Source organism: Nyctereutes procyonoides, unplaced genomic scaffold (assembly GCF_905146905.1).
Source record: "Nyctereutes procyonoides isolate TBG_1078 unplaced genomic scaffold, NYPRO_anot_genome, whole genome shotgun sequence".
NCBI lineage: Eukaryota > Metazoa > Chordata > Mammalia > Carnivora > Canidae > Nyctereutes > Nyctereutes procyonoides.
This window is the reverse complement of record NW_026575042.1, coordinates 38,056,169-38,075,579: the sequence shown is the minus strand read 5'-3', so window position 1 is coordinate 38,075,579 and position 19,411 is coordinate 38,056,169. Positions and strand designations below refer to the sequence as shown.

Below are 19,411 nucleotides of genomic sequence, written 5' to 3'. Positions count from 1 at the left end.
AGCAAATAATATGTACCAACTGTTCCTATCCTTCAACCAGGTTACTTAATCCTGAGTATATACCTCAAAGAAATGACTCAGAAAAAAGAAAAAGGAATCTACATTGAGATGTTCATAGCTCCATTATTCATAATGGTCACAAGCTGGAAACCTCCAAATGCCCATCAATAAAGACAACAGATTAGAGTCTATTGCTAATACCAAGAAGTTTATATATATATAATGGACTTCACACACTTATTACAAATATACATTCCAGTACATCAAAAAAGGTTGGAAAGGGATGCCTGGGTGGCTCAATGGTTGAGCATCTGCCTTTGGCTCAGGGTGTGATCTGGGAGTCAGAGGATCGAGTCCTGCATCAGGCTCCCTGCATGGAGCCTGCTTCTCCTTCTGTCTGTGTCTCTGCCTCTCTCTGTGTCTCTCATGAGTAAATAAATAAAACCTTTTTTAAAAAAAAAAAGTTGGAAAGTGTTAGTTGTGTATTGGGTGATTTTTTTTTCTGATTCCTTAAGTATATGTTTTTCTATGCACTATACATATAATGCCTTAGGAATATTACATTTCATAGATAATTTCTACATGGATAATAACGATGAAAATTATATATGACCCAAGCACTAATGGGAAGTAGTTGGCTTGTTCTGGAAGTGACTGGGGTCTGACAGGCTGAGCATGAGTCAGCATGGCACGGCTGTTTTCATAGAAGCTGATATATAATTTGGGTGACCATACGTTCCGGTTTGCTGGGTACAGTCCCAGTTTACATTTGTTGTCCTAGAATCTTGTCTAGTTTTGCATTTCTCCAGACAACAGGGTCCTGTAGGCTCCCCTGAGACCCAGGATGAAATCTTACTCATCTTTATATCCAAACTAGGAATTTACTGTAGGGCCTCACCATCCAACCGATATTTATTGAGCTAAGCTGAGTAAGTTCTAGGGATACCAAGATATATAATACCTGGCCCCTGCCCTTCAGGATTTACAGGCTGGTGGAGAAAGGTCAAAAGGTTAATTCAATAGAGTAAATGCCAGTATGGGAGTATAAAACAAGCACAGGGAGGCCAGAGGTGTGTGTGTGTGTGTGTGTGTTGATACTTCTCTGAAGAGTCAGTGATAGCTGAGCTGAATCATGAGGGAAGAATCTGTCACCCAGAGAAAGCTAGCCAGCTAACAAGCATGTACAAGAGATGGAGCCAGAAATAACGTGGGGTGTTCAGGGAATTTTAAGGAATTTGGCATTTATGGAACACAAGATCTGTGGGATACAACGGTGGGAGGGAAGACTAGAGGGAGAGATATGGATGAGATTGAGAAACACTGTATGCCGAAATAGCAAAAATCCATTCCCAGTCTCCCTTTCCCCGTGTATCTCCCTATCAGAGATCAGAAGGCTAAGCACTCCGTCTTTCAGCTTCCTTTGTACCTAAAGAGATCATATGATATGAGCTTTATTTGGGAGATGTATAAGGCAAAGGTGCTGAGGGTTGGGGAGAAAGGGGAGTAAGCCCACTCAGAAATACATGAAAGATATAGGACAGGTTAATGGATCAGTAGAGGTATGGATAGATGGATAGACATGTGATAAAGTGAATCCAATAAATTATTAATGATATACAATGGAATACTGTTTGACCATAAAAATGGATGAAGTGCTGATACATGCTACAGCATGGATGAACCTTGAACTCATTATGTGAAGTAAAAGAAACTAAACACAAAAGGCCACATATTGGGTTTCCATTAATATATAATGTCCAAAATAGGCAATTCCATAGAGCCAGAAAGTGGGTTAGTGGTTGCTTAAGGTTGGGACAGGGGGAGTGGGAATGACTGCAAAGGGGTAGAGGGTGAAGAAAAGATTCTAAAAGTGTGATAATGTTTGCATTGCTCTATGAATACACGAAAATCTACAGAATTGTACACTTTAAATGGGTCAACTTTATGGTATTTAAATTATATCTCAATAAAGCTGTTCCAAATGTCCATAGCAAATGCTAGGTAATGGGTATATAGGTGCTTGTTTTAAATTCTTTCAACTTTCCTGTATGTTTGAAGGCTTTTATAATAGAACACAGAGGGAAAAGGAGTGAGGGAAGGGGATGCAATGCCAGGTGTTACCAGGTGGCTGCCGATCCATCAGGCACAATAGAATCGTCTGGAAGGGTCATAAACAGGAACTGCAGGGGAGAGTGAAGAAGGGGGAAATCCATCTACCCAGCTCCCTCTCATCTCCTATTTCCATTAGCCAAGGATTACCCAAAAGCTAACTAGTCTGTTATTTCCAGGTATGTAGTCCAGACCTTCAGCAGCTTGCTAGAAACCAGGATTCACATTGCATCATACATTTCCTCCAATTCTAAAAGTGGAGGAGCAACTCGGCCTACATGTGGAGAGCCAACAGGGTGCTATCCAGGAGAGAGAGAAAAGGCAGAGAGGGACTATAAGAAGGTGTATGAGGTTTGTGGCCTAGTACATCAACTTGAAACTTCTCAAAGATGTACTTTGGTGTGGGGCTTCTTTCATTTGCAATTCTGGCTACTGGCTGGCCACTCAATCCAGAAACCAATGGCTGTCAGAATTGGGAAACTTTCTCATATTAGTTCTTTGATCATTTTCTCCTTCCCATTTTCTTTTCTCTCTTTTCGTTTTTAGAAATCCTGAATGTATCCTCTATGTTTCTTATCTTTTGCTCCTATTTTCCAACTCTTTGTCTTTTTCTAGGATTTCTTTTTTTTCTTAGAAGACTTCCTCTATTTTTTCCCAAACTCTTCTGTTTTTTTTTTAAATCATTTTACTATGGGAAATTTCAAACATATACAGAAGAAAGACTAGAATAATAAACTCAGTATATGCTACAATCAGCTTCAACAATTATCAACAGTCTTGTTTCATCTGTGTCGCCTACCCACTGCCACTGCCCCCAGACTATCCTAGACATCATATCTTTTGTACTTCACTATGAATTTCTAAAAGCATAAGGACACTTAAAAACAAAACCAAGGGCAGCCCCAGTGGCGCAGCGGCTTAGCGCCGCCTGCAGCCCGAGGTGTGATCCTGGAGACCCGGGATCGAATACCACATTGGGTTCCCTGCATGGAGCCTGCTTCTCCCTCTGCCTATGTCTCTGCCTCTCTCTCTCTCTCTCTCTCTCGTGTGTCTCTATGAATAAATAAAATCTTAAAAACAACAACAACAAAAAAAAAAACCAAAGCCATTGCAATACCATTAGTTCACTTAAAAAAAATAACAGTAATTCCTTAACATTATCATATATCTGGACATGTTTACATTTCTCCAATTGTCCTATAAAACTGTCCTCTAATAGTTTGCTTAAATTTGGATCTAAATAAAGTTCATATAGTGTCATTGCTTGGTATGTCTCTTAAATCTCTGTGAATATATGAATTCCTCATCTGTTTGCCTCCCTAGCCCCCTGGAAGTTTTTGTTGGGAAAACTGGCTAAACTATAGAGTGCCCCAGGTTAGATTTTGCTGACTGCATCCCTGTGGTGTCATTTAACATGTTCCTCTATTCTTTGTGTTTTCTGTAAAATAATAGCTAGATCTAGAGGCTTAATCCTTTTTTTTTTTAAGGTCTTATTGATTTATTCATGAGAGACAGAGAGAGAGAGGCAGAAACACAGGCAGGGGGAGAAACAGGGTCCCTGTCGGGAGCCTCATGTGGGACTCCATACCCAGGACCTCAGGATCACGCCCTGAGCTGAAGGCAGACACTTAACCACTGTGCCACCCAGTTGTCCCGAGGCTTAATCCTTCTACTGAAATTTCATTTCTGCAAATGTTTTTTATTAAAATATAATTAACATAGAATAATATGCACAGGTAGTAGATGTTCAGTTCAATAAATTTTGATAATTGTGTACACCCACATAAATACCACCCAAACAAGAAATAGAATATTTCACCCACCCAGAAAGTTCCCTTGTATCTCTTTCTAGTCCATTCTCCTCTCCACTTCCCAGGCAACCACTTTCTGATTTCTGTCACCATAGATTTGTCTGTTTCAGGATTCATATAAATGGAATAGTATGGGGCAGCCCTGGTGGTGCAGAGGTTTAGTGCCGCCTGCAGCCTGGGGTGTGATCCTGGGGCCCTAGGATCGAGTCCCACATTGGGCTCCCTGCATGGAGTCTGCTTCTCCCTCTGCCTGTGTCTCTGCCTCTCTGTTTGTGTGTGTCTCTCATGAATAAATGAATAAAATCTTAAAAAAAATGGAATAGTATGGTAGATACTCTTTTGTGTCTGATTTCATTTTTTTGACATGTTTTTGAGATTTATCCATGCTGTTCTGCAAATATTATTTATGATTTTTTAATTTCTCAAATGTCCTTTCTTCTCTGAACGTTCCTTGTTTTCTAGCATCTGTTTTTGCTTCATAGATACAGTATCTTCTGTTAAATCTCATAAGATAGTAATTATAAATTTTAAAAATTGTTCCCTTCTACTCATTGCATTGTTCCTGCTTTCTATAGCCTCCTTTCTTCTGTTTGTTTTTGCATAGTCTTATTTTGGAGTGTTCCTTCAAATAACAAATGATCATTGACTGCTCTTTTTTTTTTTAAGATTTTATTTATTTATTCATGAGAGACAGAGAGAGAGAAGGAGGCAGAGATAGAGGGAGAAGCAGGCTCCCCACTGAGCAGAGAGCCCAATGTAGGACTTGATCCCAGGATTCTGGTATCATGACCTGAGCTGAAGGCAGATGCTTAACCTACTGAGCCACCCAGGGGCCCAATCTTTGACTGTTCATATCTAAGAATGTAACATGAAAAAGCGGATAAGAAGCTTGTCAACTGATGGGCTTCACTGTAAGGTGATCCTGCAAAGCCCTTTCAATGGGGACCGACCTGTGAGTATCCACACACCTTTTGTGTTAGGCTACTTCATTTCCTCAGAGAGAGATGCTCCAATAATACCCCATTTGAGAGGGGTCAGTCCACTTGCTCTCATTCTGGAAGCTAAGGTGAGGAGGGGGCTGAGGGTCTCCTCCCTTTCCATAGTATTTCACTTTCTACACCTCTCATTTGGAGTGTATGTTCCTGAGTCCAGCTTCTCTCCAGTTCAATCTCCTCTGCTGGGGTGGGAAAAGCAGGAAGAAAGACTACAGATAACATCCAACTGCAGTTTAGACTGGTGACAATTGGTAAATTCTACTTAACAACACTGATGGCGAGCTTGCTCTGTGTGTGGCATCCTTCCAATGAGCAGATTTCAGAGGTGAGTGATGTTAGGGATTAAAATAGCTAATCAGGACACCAGATAAACATCAGTGGCTCAGTAGAAGGCATAGGGTGAGAGTGGAGAACATGCCATTTCCTCAACAAAGGATGTGAGACACAGGCTAGGGGAAAAGTTGGAAATAATAATGTACAATACTTATTAAGTGCTTATTATATGCTAAATATTTTCTCAAGTGCTTTATGTGCATTTCTTGTGTCATCTTTATGAGAAGGCTATGAGATAGAAACTATTTTATCTTCCATTTTACAGATTAAAAAACTGAACTGTGGAGGGCTTGAATCTTGCCCAAGGTCACCCACCCAAGATTCACACACAGCCCTGCACTTTGAACCACTACGTTACACTGCCTCTATGGAAGTAGGTGAGGTGGCTTTTTCTTACCCTTCCAAGTTTCCTTCAGGATTTCTTTTCTCTCCTTAGAGTCTTCTTCTTCCCTCTCCCCAGCTACCAAGGGGGAGACCTTGGTCCTTCTTGCTTGAGTTGCTTCCCTTCCCCTTTTCCCAATATCCTTTGCCTGTATCTCTGCTAATCAAGCTGGCTGGGTTGCTCCCCACTACAGAGGTTGCCAGGAGGTGGGGATCAGATCCTGAACCATGCTCCAGGACCAAGTTGCTCCCAATCCAGGGAAATAAATGAAGAATCAGCCTGCCATCTTTACAGCACTGTAGCCTCTTGGTAAATGGAAAGAGCATGAGACAGCATACAGGGGAGATTTAGACCCATTCCAAATTATTTTCAGGACTAAATTTACCTCTTGGCCCTAAAGACAGAAAATGTCAGTGATGGAATTTTGAAGGGCACCACCTCCTTAAGGAGTGGAGGTATTTCACAGAGAAGAATGGAATTAGAGGCACAGGCCAGATTCTAGGCACCCAAATTCCAACGCAGCCTCCAGCTGAAAAAATTAATTGCCTGCCCTTTATGCCATTTGTCTTCTGCATGTGAACTGCCTCCTCAGAGAGGGGTGGGAGGAGAGAACGGGCCAAGCAGCATGGGGCAGGGTCCAACCACGCTGACCTCTCACAGCTCAGTTTAACTCCTGCAGTCACAAAGGGCCCCCACACATCAGTCTCTGTGTCATCAAAACAGTCACTTTCAAACCATGTGACCAGAACTGCCATTGCCAGGGCTATAGGGATCACCCAATGTCAGCAGCAACAAAACTCTTAAAGGAATTTTCTCTATATGTTTTTTGTTCTGTTTCCTCACTTTGTTTTGTTTTTGTTTTATAGTGCCTTTTGATGGATCCACATAGTCAACACCTGGTCAGGCAAAACAAGGTATACCCAGCAATGCAGGGTATAAAGCATCAGACCTCATGGAGTTTAAGAAGCCAGTAATAATGCCTCCTTCCATATTGCCCCTCCCCCCACCAAGGGGCATCAAGAAGTCCATCTACAACAGTCGCTGCATGTGTATTGCGTAGGCCCATCAGGACCACCCCACAGGTGTTGAAACTTTGAGGACGGTGAACACCCTAGGGTGGGATTAGGATCAGAGCCAGCCAGTCCAGACCTGAGCAGACACCCCTTACATTGCTCTTGCTGTTAGATGCTGGCTTCCATTGACCCTGTAGCTGTTGTCACTCTTACCCTGGTCCTATGGGAGCCAAGTGGCAGGGCCAAACTGGGCGGATTCAGCACTCTGAACAGTCCCAGTGTGACTCTGGACAGCAGTGGACTGTGACCTTGGCAGTACTGAGAACAGGGAGGGGCCTTTCCCTGGGATGGAGAGGGCACAGTTCACATCTTAATGGTTTTATACATCCATGAAAGACTGTGTGTGTGAACGCATGCATGCTTACGTGCAGGTCCTTCAAGGTCAAGGTCACCAGTAAACCTCCAGCACCCACTGGATCTGAAAAGTTGGCAAGCTTAATCATTGGAAGAAGTGCCAGCCAACACCGTGCCCCTGGTGTGGCCAGGCCAAGCTGGATTTGATGACCGGGCAGGGATAAAGATGCAGAAAAGGAAGCTCTCTGCATTTGTCGGCGGTGGCCCAGCAAACCGGCCAGCGGAGCAAGAAACTGCCCGCGGATGCCTCTTCCCCCCAGCTCATCACAAACCAGATCCACTCGACAGCACAATCCAAACAGAAGAGGGAATCAGAATGTACATCTTTTGTTTGCCGTGGCAGGAGAACTGTTGAGCAGAGGAAAAAAACAAGCTGAGCTTAGCGCTATCAGCTGTTTCCTGGGGCTCGCTCCTTCCTTCCTCCGAGGGGGGCCTGGCCGCTTTGTTCTTGTTCCCAGCTGCTCCTCTGCGCCTTTAAGCGGTGGCCTTTGCAGACCTCAGAGGAATGTGGCCTGAGACCCCAGGGGATTTAGCTCTGAGGCTCCGCCTGCATGCTCAGCCCCAGGCTGCAGCCTTCACAGTGCCTGCTTTTGCTCCTTGTCTGCTTTCTGCCAACCACTTCCTAGGTGGGCAGCAGGAGCCTCACCAGAGGTAGCTTCCTGCCCTTTCTGACACCCTTGGGAGGACACCCATTTCAGAGAGACACTGCATGGGATCCTAAAGAGAGGTTTCTGCAATAACGCTGTCCACAGCTATACAGCCTGGCATCGATCTGCCGTGATTTGGATCTCTGCTCTACCAATTACTAGCTGGTTACCCCCAGCCAGTTACTCAACCTCTGAGTCTCACAGCTCCTACTTCATAGGGCCATGATAAGGATTAAAGTGATAAAACACACTGAGTACCTCCCCAAAGCTTGGCACACAGCAGACCCTCAACAGGTATTAGAGACCATGGTCAGCAAGCCTGGGTTCTGGTTGTCTTAGGCAGGACGGCTACACAAGAAGAAAAACTCCAAAGTCTCTAAGATTCCATCAGATTGAAAGGCAGGGCCTGGCACATGGGCAGAGATCAATAGTTGTGATTCTTCCACTGGAGTGTGTTCATTGGTGGTTTCATGTTCCCTGGATCTCTCCAGCAGCAGTCTCAGGCATATTTTCCACAGTGTCTATAGGATGTGAGGGAGCAAGGCAACTGTGTGTATCTGCTTGGCTCAGTCTAAAGGGGAGCTGCGTGCCCCCACCCCACTGTACTCACTGCAGCCCTGGGGTCCTGCTGGCTCCCTGTGCCTCACAAAGAACAAAGCACAGGTGCAAAGGTCACCTGAGAAGCTACAGTGCCAGTGCCCAACAGGTGAGGCAGAAACACTGCAACACGAGGGGTTGTGACTTAAGGGTCTGGTACCTGGCTTCTGGTAGGAAAATCAGAGCAACTGAGTGCCTACGAAGGGCTGACCCTCTGCTAGGCATTTATCTCTCTTGTTTCTTAATCTTCTCAAGCCTAAGACGCGGATGGTATTAACCAGGCTCACTGAAGAAACATGACTTGCCTGGGGTCAAGTGCAGGGCTATGGTCAGACTAAGTAGCATGTCTGTGCCAATTAGAAGGCACTCTGCATGGCTTGCTGTGTAGAGCATGGGTTGGCCCACAGTCCTCAGGGTCCCTATGGCCAGGTGCCCCATGGGAGGGGTCAGCTGGGCATTTGTACACAGTAGCCATAGTAAGTGGCAGAACCAAGACTGGTACACACACACACCTTCCATCTAGTCGGGTCTGCGGACCATATTTCATCAGCAGCACTGAATCTCAACGGATGCTCTGAGCTTCCAGCATGTGTCCATATCAACAATGATGATGCAACTTTTTGGTCCCTGATTGTATCATCCTGCATGACAGTCCCCTCCTACCACCCCTGTAGACTGCCTGGTGGTCTCTTCTCACTCCTATAATTCACTGAACACTGTGTCATGAGGGACCCCCAGGTCCCAGGCCCTCTGTTTCACTCCCTCCTATTTACTCTCATCCCAACTCCTTCCTGAGTGTCTTTCCAAGTCTGCTTTTGTCATGTTCCTTCTTGAAAGCCTTCGATGATTCCCTGACACCCTGGGCACTGAGTGCGTTGTCTGACTCCTCTAGCCTCCTAGGAACTGACATCTGCTATGCTCTTCAGTTGCACCCTTTGTCACCCTTCCTACCCTGTGACTCCACATTCTAAGCAGCTGCAGAGTCACTCCATTCCATGCCTGAGCCCCAGGCCTCTTGTTCCAGGATTTTAGCTCAGCAGGATTTTTCAAATGTGACAGGATACACACCGTGGGCCAGATCATTCTCTGTGATGGGGGCTGTGTGGTGCCCCGTAAGGTGTTAAGCCGCATCCCTGGCCTCTACCCACTAGATGCCAGTACCATTTCCCCCATCAGGACAACCAAAATGTCTGCAGAGACTGCCAAAAGTCCCCTGGGGGCCAGAATTGCACTCAGTTGAGGACCGTGACCTATGCTGACCCTTCTGTCTAGCCCATTCTCTTTCCTCCTTACCTGCCTAGCTTCCATTTGCCTTGTAAGTCAACTTGGTTATCATTTCCTCCTGGAAGCCCTTCCTGACACGGTGATCCTACGTCAGGCTGGGTGCCCTTCTGGTGCAGGGCTGGGCTCAGGGTTGGGCTCAGGCTCATGCTTCCTCAGGCCCACTTGGTGGAGGAGGAGGGGGCCGTGCCTCCGATGATCCTCCCTTACTCTTATCTCTCTAAGCCTAAGGGAGTGTGACTTTCCACCATGACTTTCAACAAGATTAATCATGGAAGAAACGAGAGAGCTTTTTGCTGATATTTGGATGAAGGTCCCCCATTTGCAATTCATGAGGATCCTGGAAAATGATGTAGACAGCCCAGCTGGGACCACTGACTGCTGATGGCTCACAGCAGTGGTGATGTGGTGGCTGATGGCTGCACCTACCCTGGGCACTGCTCTCCTCTTCAGGCAACCACCTGGCCCACGCTGCCCCCTGCCAGCAGCTGGCTAAGGTCACTGACTAGCCCCTGGAGGGATACAAAAACCTAAGCTCTGACCTGTCTGGAACAACTCTGAAGGGCCATCCTGATTCAAGAGCTTGTTGAAGGATTTACTGAGGTCTTGGTTCCACTTCATTGTGGATCAGCTTCCCCCTCAGCCCAATCCTGCCTTTCTCTCATGCACCTGTCTCCAGAGAATGCACCCTAATAAGTCTTCCACATGGAGATGTGTCTCCAAGTCTGTTTCCAAGGAACCTAGCCCAAGACACTGCTCCAAGGACTTTGCTGATATCCCTCAGATATCAGGTTAAGTTGTATTTCCCTTATGGTTAACTCTCCGATCCTCACAAATTAAGTCAGATCCTCCTTGGAGAGCCCCATGTACCACATCTTTACAGCATTTATCATAATTGAAACTAAATTCCTGTGAGTGATTATTAAGTTCTATCTTCTCCATTAGAGTAAGTTCCACAAGGTCAGGAAATCATGTCCATTTTTTGCTCATCATTCTATGCTTTAGGTTTAGCATAGTCCTGGCATGTGGGAAATGCTCAATACATAAACTGTGAGTGAAGGAGTGAGTGAATGAATGACTGCCTTTTGAATGAAGAGATGTTAAAAATAATTCTAAGGCTTTAATGAATATTTTTGAGTGCCCTCAACAGTGATAAATACTTTGAGAATGGATTTGAAGTTTTTGGTAGTGGTCAAAAATTAGTAGGAACTAAATTTAGTTGATGATTGTGATTATAATTTTGGTGGAGACCAGTGTGTGACCAGGAAGTAACCAGAATTCTTCTCCTATAAGGCTCTTAAACTGTTTCTCAGAAATAAATTCTCAAAGAGAAAGAATTTTGGAGCAGGGTCATAAAGATCATAAGGTAAGTAGGTGTTAATTTCGATGAAACACTTTCAGAGATCTTTTAAAGATCACTTATTCAGTGTGTTTCTAGCATTGTATTCAGGACAATAGAGGCTTCAAAATAAATATAATGCCTGGCCTCTGTCACCTAGTAGCCCCCTGAAAATAAGGAGTTGGTCAGAAGCTTCAGAGCAGGCTAAGGTAACCAAATGCGTCACAAGCTTTTGGGTCACTGTCCTAACTTCATTCCCATTCCTGACAAAGGAACACGTCTTAAGGATTCATGTTCCATAAAATCTGAAGGTCATTGTTCTCTGCTTAGAATGCAGAGTTTGAAAGTCCCAGCATGAACCCCACTGGCCAATTTTCCTATTATATTTTCTTGGAGTCTCAAAAAAAGTGATATGAATTAGTTTTATTGTATGCATGTAGATGTCAGCTGAGAACAGGCGGGAGTGCTTATCACATTTATTAAAAGTGAACATAGACAGTGGCTGGGACCATGTTTATTTATATTGTGCCTATGTGTGGGAGGCTGGCTCTGAAACATTAGTCACATCGTTCCTTGTGTAGGTGGGGGTGCTCCTGTTTGAAGTCTTAACTCTATCAGAGGTTCAACTAGACTAGTAGTCGGTATCCACATCAGAGCAGCCTGAGGAAGATAAGCTAATGTCATCACATGTACTTACTCTGAGTTGTACTGAGAGAAAAGCCTTCTATAGCATTAAAGACCATAGGCCACGTCCTGCTCTCTGTGTGAATTTAATAAGGTAGAATCAAAACTGTAAGTGCCTTTAAATCTGATGTACCTGCATTCATATCACATATTAGCAATGTGACTCTGAGTGGGTAACTTAACCTCTCTGAGTCTCAATTTCTCCATCTCTAAAATGGAGCTAATGATATTCCTACCTCATAGAAACTTCTTATAAAGGATCTAGATCCATCGTCTCTTGATTAAGGGGTCAGAAACCTTTCAAACTTCTCAAACCATAGAGATAACAACAGTTATTAGGGGTATCCTCTCTTTTTGCCTAGCTGACATCCATTTCTCATTCTTTTTCATCCTGATTTTCCTTTGGAGAACACATTCTTCTGCTGTCAGTCCATAAGATTTAGATGGGACAGACTCTCCCTGGTTCCTGGGAACGGCAGTGATCTCATTCTGGCCAGTGGAATTAGTTGTGGTTGGGCATGTGATCTGAGTTGTCCATTGAGAGTCTTCACCGGGAAATGTGACAGAACTATTTGTAAAGAAGTGTTTTCTTTCCAGGGGGTTGCTCAGTTGGTAGGATATGGATGGAGATGCTGGTGGCCTCCATGCGAGGATCATCTGAATAAGAGTGAGGCTAACATCAAGGACAGCTGAGCAGAGAAACAGAGGGAGAGATTCTCAGGGAATCTACTGCTCAGGTACCTGGACTAAGCCAAGACTTTGAGCTTCTTAGTTATGAAAACCATTAATTTAATTTCTTAAATAACTTCATTTTGTCTCGTAAGATCCCTGACTGAGGGGTATCTGGGTGGCTGAGTCGGTTAAGCATCTACCTTCAGCTCAGGTCATGATCCCAGGGTCCTGGATGGAGGCCTGCATCAGGCTCCCTGCTCACTGGGGAGTCTGCTTTTCCCTCTCCCCTGCCCCTGCTCATGTTCTCACTTGCTATCTCTCTCTCTTAAATAAATTTTAAAAAAGAAAAAAGAACACTGACTGATAGTCTATTAAATCATAGTAACTTATTCCATATGTTAATCTTGTGAATTTATAAGTCTTTTCCCCCCAAATAATTAAAAGACTATCTCATAGGCTCATAAAACTTGGAGATGAAGGAAGTCCTGTGGCCTACCTAAGATGGCAGACAGAAGTCACTGACACAGCTGGGACAGGGACCCAGGTTTTCTGCCTCCCAAGCCAGCACTCTTAGGCATCTCTGCCTCTCCAGGTATGTCTGTCTCGATCTTTCTCACACCTGAGCAGAGCCACCCATGTCTTTCTTCCCTGAGGGTCCTCCTTCTGTCACAACATTCTAGGAGTGGTTCTGTGCTCCCTTCATCCCCTCCACTGAGGACAGCCACATTTTAAGAGAAGTAAGTCCAGGTGTGGGTCTTGATGGAGCTTAGGTGAGAGGCCGGTGAGGTGTGGGGGAAGGGTGCTGAACTGTAGACATATTACTGTTCAGAGCCCAAGGCCTTTCCTCAACCCATATTACCTCCTGTGTGGATCCTTCCAGTAGCTGCTTACAGGTCCTCCAACCCCAGTCTCTTTCTCCTTTAATTCATCTTACATAGTGTCCAAATCATCTTCCTAAGAATCACTACAGTCATGCCACTTTCTTCTTGAAAAACCTTTGGTGGCTCCCTGTTGCCTATAGAGCAATGTCCACAGTGCTTCACCAAGTGTCCTTTAATAGCCTGAAAGGGTTTGTGCCCTTCCAAGGATGACTAGCTTCTACCTAGGGAAGAATTACCCACTTGGAAGAATCAAGTCCAGAGTTTCAAATTCTATTACAGCCTCAAGTTCTATTATAATAGATGGTACATATTTTAAGCCCTCTGGGAAAGGAAAACATTGTCCCTCTAACAATGTCCAGCACCTTAAAAAAAATGTCCAGCACCTTGCTATCTTCTTTATTAATTTTGATGCTATCTTACAAAAAATCTTTCCCCCAGCTACCTTCTTTTATTAGCTCATGGTTCTGTTAGGTCAGAAGTTTGGGCATAGGGATGCTTGGGTGGCTCAGTGGTTGAGCATCTGCCTTTGGCTCAGGGCATAATCCCAGGACTCTGGAATCGAGTCCCACATCAGGCTTCCTGCATGAAGCCTGCTTCTCCCTCTGCCTATGTCTATGTCTCTGTCTCTGTGTCTCTCATGAGTAAATAAATAAAATATTTAAAAAAAAAAGTTTGGGCATAGCATTGTAAGGTTCTTTGGTTAGGATCTTACAAGAGCCAAGTCAAATGTCTGCTGGGCTGCAGTCTTATTTGGAGCTTAGGATCTCTTCCAAATTCAGGTGGTTATAGCACATGGAAAATGCCAAAATCCCAGAGATATTGATCTCATTATCCTGCAGCACCTGCCAGCACCACTAATCTCCGCATTTCTTGTTACATAAGGAAAATAAACCTCTGTCTGATTTAATCCACTGCTATTTTGGTTTTCTAAGATATGCTGCTGAAATCAACCCTTAACTGATACAGCTCCCATGACTACACCACTCCTACCTCTCATCCTATTTCTTTAACTTCCTCAAGGTTAAAAACCTCTTCCTCATCCCTTCACTGTTTCCCAAATGACTCAGTGGTACCTGATGCTTTCCAAGTCACAATGACTCCAAATCCCAATATCTAGCCCAGACCTCTCTCCATAGCACCACACCTATAGGTCTAAATGCCCAGGGAACATCCCTACCTGCCTGCCTCATAACCCACACAATCATCACTGAATTGGCCAGCTTTTCCACAATTCTGCTCTTCTTTCCAGTCACTGGAGCTAGAGACCCTCTCTGTTCTTCACCTTCATACCCAGCTGGTCTTAACATCCTAGCAGGTCTCTTTCCAATGGCGCCAATTGAAGATGTGGCTTCCATATCTTCAATTTTACTCTTTTCTACAGGTACCCACCATCTCTCCCTGGGGCACTGCATTAGCCTCCTAAGTAGGTCCTCTGCCTCCCATCCACAACTCAAATTGGTCTTTTAAAGATGCAAATCTACTCATGTCATTCCCCTTCTTAAAACCCTTCAATGGGGGCGGGGGTTGGGGGTGGGGGGGTGGATCCCTAGTGCCTGCCTTCGGCCTAGGGGTGTGATCCTGGAGTCCCAGGATCAACTCCCATGTAGGGCTCCCTGCATGGGGCCTGCTTCTCCCTTTGCCTGTGTCTTTGTCTCTCTTTCTCTCTCTGGCTGTCATGAATAAATAAATAAATAAATCTTTTTTTAAAAAGTGGAAAGAAAAATATTTAAAAAAAAAACCCAAAACCCTTCAATGGCTCCTTGGCCCCCACAAGAAAGCATTCCAATGACTTTGCATGATCTGAACCCTACACATCTTGTCAACACCTCTTATGTCACAGCCACATAAAATCACCTGCACTCTTCCAATTTTGCCATGATTTTTCTCACTTCCTTGCCTGATTATCCTGCCTTGTAAGTTGGAAAACGTACGAAGACAAAGTTTCAAGCAAATATTTAAGAGCCTGTCTTGGGCCCTTGTCTTCCTGAGCATTCTCCCAACTTTGTGCACAGAAGCTCAGTGGTAAAGACCTATCAGAATCTTGGAGATTTTGTGTTGTTTACTTAACATAATTGCTTTGTTAATCAAAGAATTAATACCCTTTTAATCAAAGAATTCTCTGCAAGCCACTTTGAACCAAACTGATCAAAATAAGTATCAGTTCTATGTTCTCTTCTATACATTTTCATTCAAAATCTCACCTTTGGGCAGCCCCTGCGGTGCAGTGGTTTAGCGTCGCCTGCAGCCCAGGGTGTGATCCTGGAGACCTGGGATCGAGTCCCACGTCAGGCTCCCTGCATGGGGCCTGCTTCTCCCTGTGTCTCTGCCTGTGTCTCTGCCTCTCTCTCTATCTCTCTGAATAAATAAATAAAATCTTTAAAAAACAAAACAAAACAAAATCTCACCTTTATCCAAAGTAAAACATCCCCCCATCTGTACTCAGTGGGAAAGGAGATATTTACTTTAATGTGCTCTTGGGGATTTCATCCTTTTCTTATCCTATTAAAGTTTACCTCCTAGGACCTCAGAATTTTAGGACCCAGCCCCTAAAATTTTCCAGAGGAGGAAACCAAGGCTCTATTGGTTCAGGATCATGGCACTGGGAAGGTGGTTATTGGTGAAACATAGTAGCAGCCGACTATGATTCAGCTCTTTCCATCTTGCCATGAAAGCACAGACCATCTCTCTAACTCACAAGGAAGGCTCCCTGTGCCTACCAGGAGAAGAGAGCAAAGTAGCCCCCAAATAGCCAGTTAAGCTAATCCTCTTACATCACTCCCCTTAAGGCAAAATGACAACATAAGGGCTTTAGGAAGAAGGAAATTAGAAGAATTATGTCCCAGGCTCTGTTTGCCCTGGGAATAGATCAGCCCTCTTCCCTCTTCTCCGACTCTGTGCACCACCCTTGGGACCAATGAGAGCCACTCACCCTCTGCGTGACAGGCTTGCCATCCTGGATCTGCACGGCCAGGCCCAGGTCAGACAGCCTGCAGTTGCCAAGGTCGTCCAGAAGCACATTCTCAGGCTTCATGTCCCGGTAGACAATGCCGAGAGAGTGTAGGTGCAACAGTCCGCAGGTCATCTGGGCAGAGTAGAAGACCACCCTGCTCATGTCCAGGCCCCGTGTGCCTACACTGTAGATGTGGAACTTGAGGTCTCCGCCATTCATCAGGCTCATGACCAGACAGAGATGGGACTTGCTCTCAAAGGCATAGGCCAGAGAGACGATGAAAGGGCTGCTGACCCTTTCCAAGATTTCCTTTTCTGAAAGAGCCATTTTCTCGCCATTTTTCTTCTTCAGCCGCTTCTTGTCCAGTTTCTTACAGGCATACATCTTACCAGTGTTTCTCACTTGGACAGCACATACCTTAAGGAGAGAAAGAAAGGGAGATGATGAGGTAGCAGTAGAAAGCACTGGAAGGAAATGGGGCAAGGTTGATTCGGGGTGTGGAAGGGCAGAAATCAGGAGAGGTGCAGAGATGGCAGGCTTTGGAGAAAAGAGAAGCCATAAGTAAGAGGGGTTCTTCAGGAAAGAGCTGGGACCCCAGTGAGGTACCAGTGCCCCTTTCACGAGGTGAGCCATAATGAAAAGTAACAGGGAATAGCAAGTGTCAGCAAGAATGGAGAAAAACTGGAAGCCTCATGCATTGCTGGTGGGAACCTAAAACGTGGAAGATTTTGGTGGTTCCTCTAAAAGCTAAACATAGGGATCCCTGGGTGGCGCAGTGGTTTGGTGCCTGCCTTTGGCCCAGGGCGCGATCCTGGAGACCCGGGATCGAATCCCACATCGGGCTCCCGGTGCATGGAGCCTGCTTCTCCCTCTGCCTGTGTCTCTGCCTCTCTCTCTCTCTGTGACTATCATAAATTAAAAAAAAAAAAAATTCTTAAAAGCTAAACATAGAACTGCCACACACCCCAGCAATTCTACTTCTGGGCATATAGACAAGAGCAGTGAAAACAGGTATTCAAGTACATGTACAGGAAAGTTCACAGCGGCACTGCTCACGATAGTCAAAAGGTGGAAACGACCCAGGTGTCCATCAACAGATGAATGGATAAGTGAAATGTAGCATACCCACACAATAGAATATTCAGCTATAAAAAAGGAATGAAGTACTGATAGATCCATAACGTGAATGAACCTCCAGAACACTACGCTCAGTGAAAGAAGCCAGATACAAAAGGTCACATATTGCGTGACTCCAGTGGCACGAAACATCAGAGTAGGCAAAACCATGGAGACACAAAATAGACCAATGGTTGTCAGGGGTCAGGGGGAGGGAAATGGGGGGTACCTGCTAATGGGGGGTGAAGCAAATGTCTTGGGGCTACCCAGAGGTGATGGTTACACAACATTTTTACAAATGTCCTAAATGCCACTGAATTGTATGCTTTAAAAATGGTTAGTGGTTAATTTTATGTCATGTGAACTTTACCTCAGAAAATGTTTTTTGAGCGCTCACTTCGGCAGCACATCTACTAAAAAATGTTTTTCTACTTAAAAAAAAGAAAGAGCCGATCACAGCAGTGTGTATAAAACTGATTCTAGACTTTACTTCAAGATAAGTGTTTTCTCAGATTTCTGAAGTTTTTCTCAAATTACATCCATTGCCACAATTAAGGAGAAAGGGAGAGCTCCCGCTGTCGTGTGTTGTGATCATTCTCCAAAGCGTCCGGGGCACATCAGAGTTCTTCTGGCGTGGACCCCATGATAAAGATTCTTGGCCAACTCCACATTTTGTTTGTGTTTCCTATGCCACTCTCATTTTATTTCACGTGGTGACCAGAAAAAAAAAAAGATGTGAGAGCGAGCTAGGAATTCTCCACAGGTGGCACGGCACTGAAATTCGTTCTAGTGAGTTCTCTTAAGAATTTTTTTTTTTTAAGGCAAAACAAACTCCTTTTATGCTGTGTACTTCACCTTCCTTCCACTGTGGCCATTCTGAGACACTTACCTCCCCAAAACCACCTTTCCCCAGGACGCGGAATTCAGTGAAGTACTTTTCCGACACCGGTTGCATCTCAAAGACTTTCCACTGTAGAAACTTGTCATAGAAAGGGCTGGCCAGGAAATCCTGGAAGGGCTGGTCCTGCAAGAAGGTCATGACCTCGGCCTTGGCCTGTGCTACCAGGACTCTCTGCTCTTCCTCGGTGGTGGCTGCTTGGCACTTGGTGGCCAGAGCCGGGCTGAGGAAGGGGTGCGGGTGCCCTGGAGCAGGAGCAGCCACACAAGTGGCCACCAGCCCCTGCAGCATGCTGCCCTTGACGGGGCCCTCCTCAGCCAGCTCCCAGCTCTGCACCTCCTCAAGGAAGGCCACGGCCCCTTGGTACGGGGGCACTGTGGCCAGGAAGTCCCGAAAGAGGCGGCGGCCGATGGGCTGCTGCTCGCACAGGTTGTTGAAGTCCTGGGGCAGGGACTGGCGGAGCTGGGTACAGCACTGTGGCCCGGGCAGTGCCAGGCTCCGGCGCCGCCGCTGCATCTCCCTGCTGTCTCCATCCGAGGTCTTCCGGGCCTGTAGGTAGGCCGTGTTGGCAATCAGGTTGTCCAGACCCCCCATGTCGACCATGGCTGGACACAGGGTATGCTCCCAGGAAAAGAAAAGGAAGGAGGGAAGGCTGTGGTGGAGACTTGGTCGGGTCTGGGGTCCACTGGCTGGTTTCCCTTGCAGGTTCAGTAGCTTCCAGAGGATTTACAGCAAGTCTCCTAGTCCGCGGGTGGGACTGGTGGAGGGTACAGAAAGACGTTTCTCTTGTAAGAAGCTTTGCTGACTATGTATAGCTGGCCAGGGAAGGGCACACCGCAGGTCATGCTCCCATCCACCAGGAGGAAAGCAGCCTGAGATACCTGCGGGGGCTACTTGTTCTTCATGGGGGCCTTTTCCACACACACTTGCTCCCTGAATACACAGCTACCACTTTCCAAAGGAAAGGAGTCATGATAAGGTGGCATACTATTTGTTGCTCACAGCATTATTGTATTAGACTGTTTCTAATTTTACATGATTCCTACCAGGCTCAAGCTATGTAAACTCCTAGGAATGCCAGGTCAGGAAGAGGAACTGTGAGAGGTAGGAGAGGTTTTCTTCTAGCAGCCCGACTCAGAGCAGGTTACAGAAGGGGATGCTCTGAACTCCGAGTCCTGAGACATGTTCCCAGAGGCCCTCGGGGACTCACGTTGTGGCCTTCAGAGTGGGCTGTGGCTTTCTCACAGCCAGTTGCACGCTGAACAGCCTGTAGAGACTGTCCAGTTATG

General features: G+C 45.5%; 1 protein-coding gene across 1 annotated transcript in view; it reads right to left on the bottom strand.

Annotated features, from left to right (window-relative positions):
* Nucleotides 1-18,725, bottom strand: part of GRK7 (G protein-coupled receptor kinase 7) — a 29,878-nt gene extending 11,153 nt beyond the window's left edge. The window contains exons 1-2 of the mRNA XM_055321308.1: nt 18,114-18,725; nt 16,088-16,525 (exon numbers count right to left, since the gene is read on the bottom strand). Of these exons, the coding sequence (XP_055177283.1) occupies nt 16,088-16,525; nt 18,114-18,725 (1,050 nt within the window). The remainder of the gene's footprint in view (nt 1-16,087; nt 16,526-18,113) is intronic.
* Nucleotides 18,726-19,411: the final 686 nt, after the last annotated feature.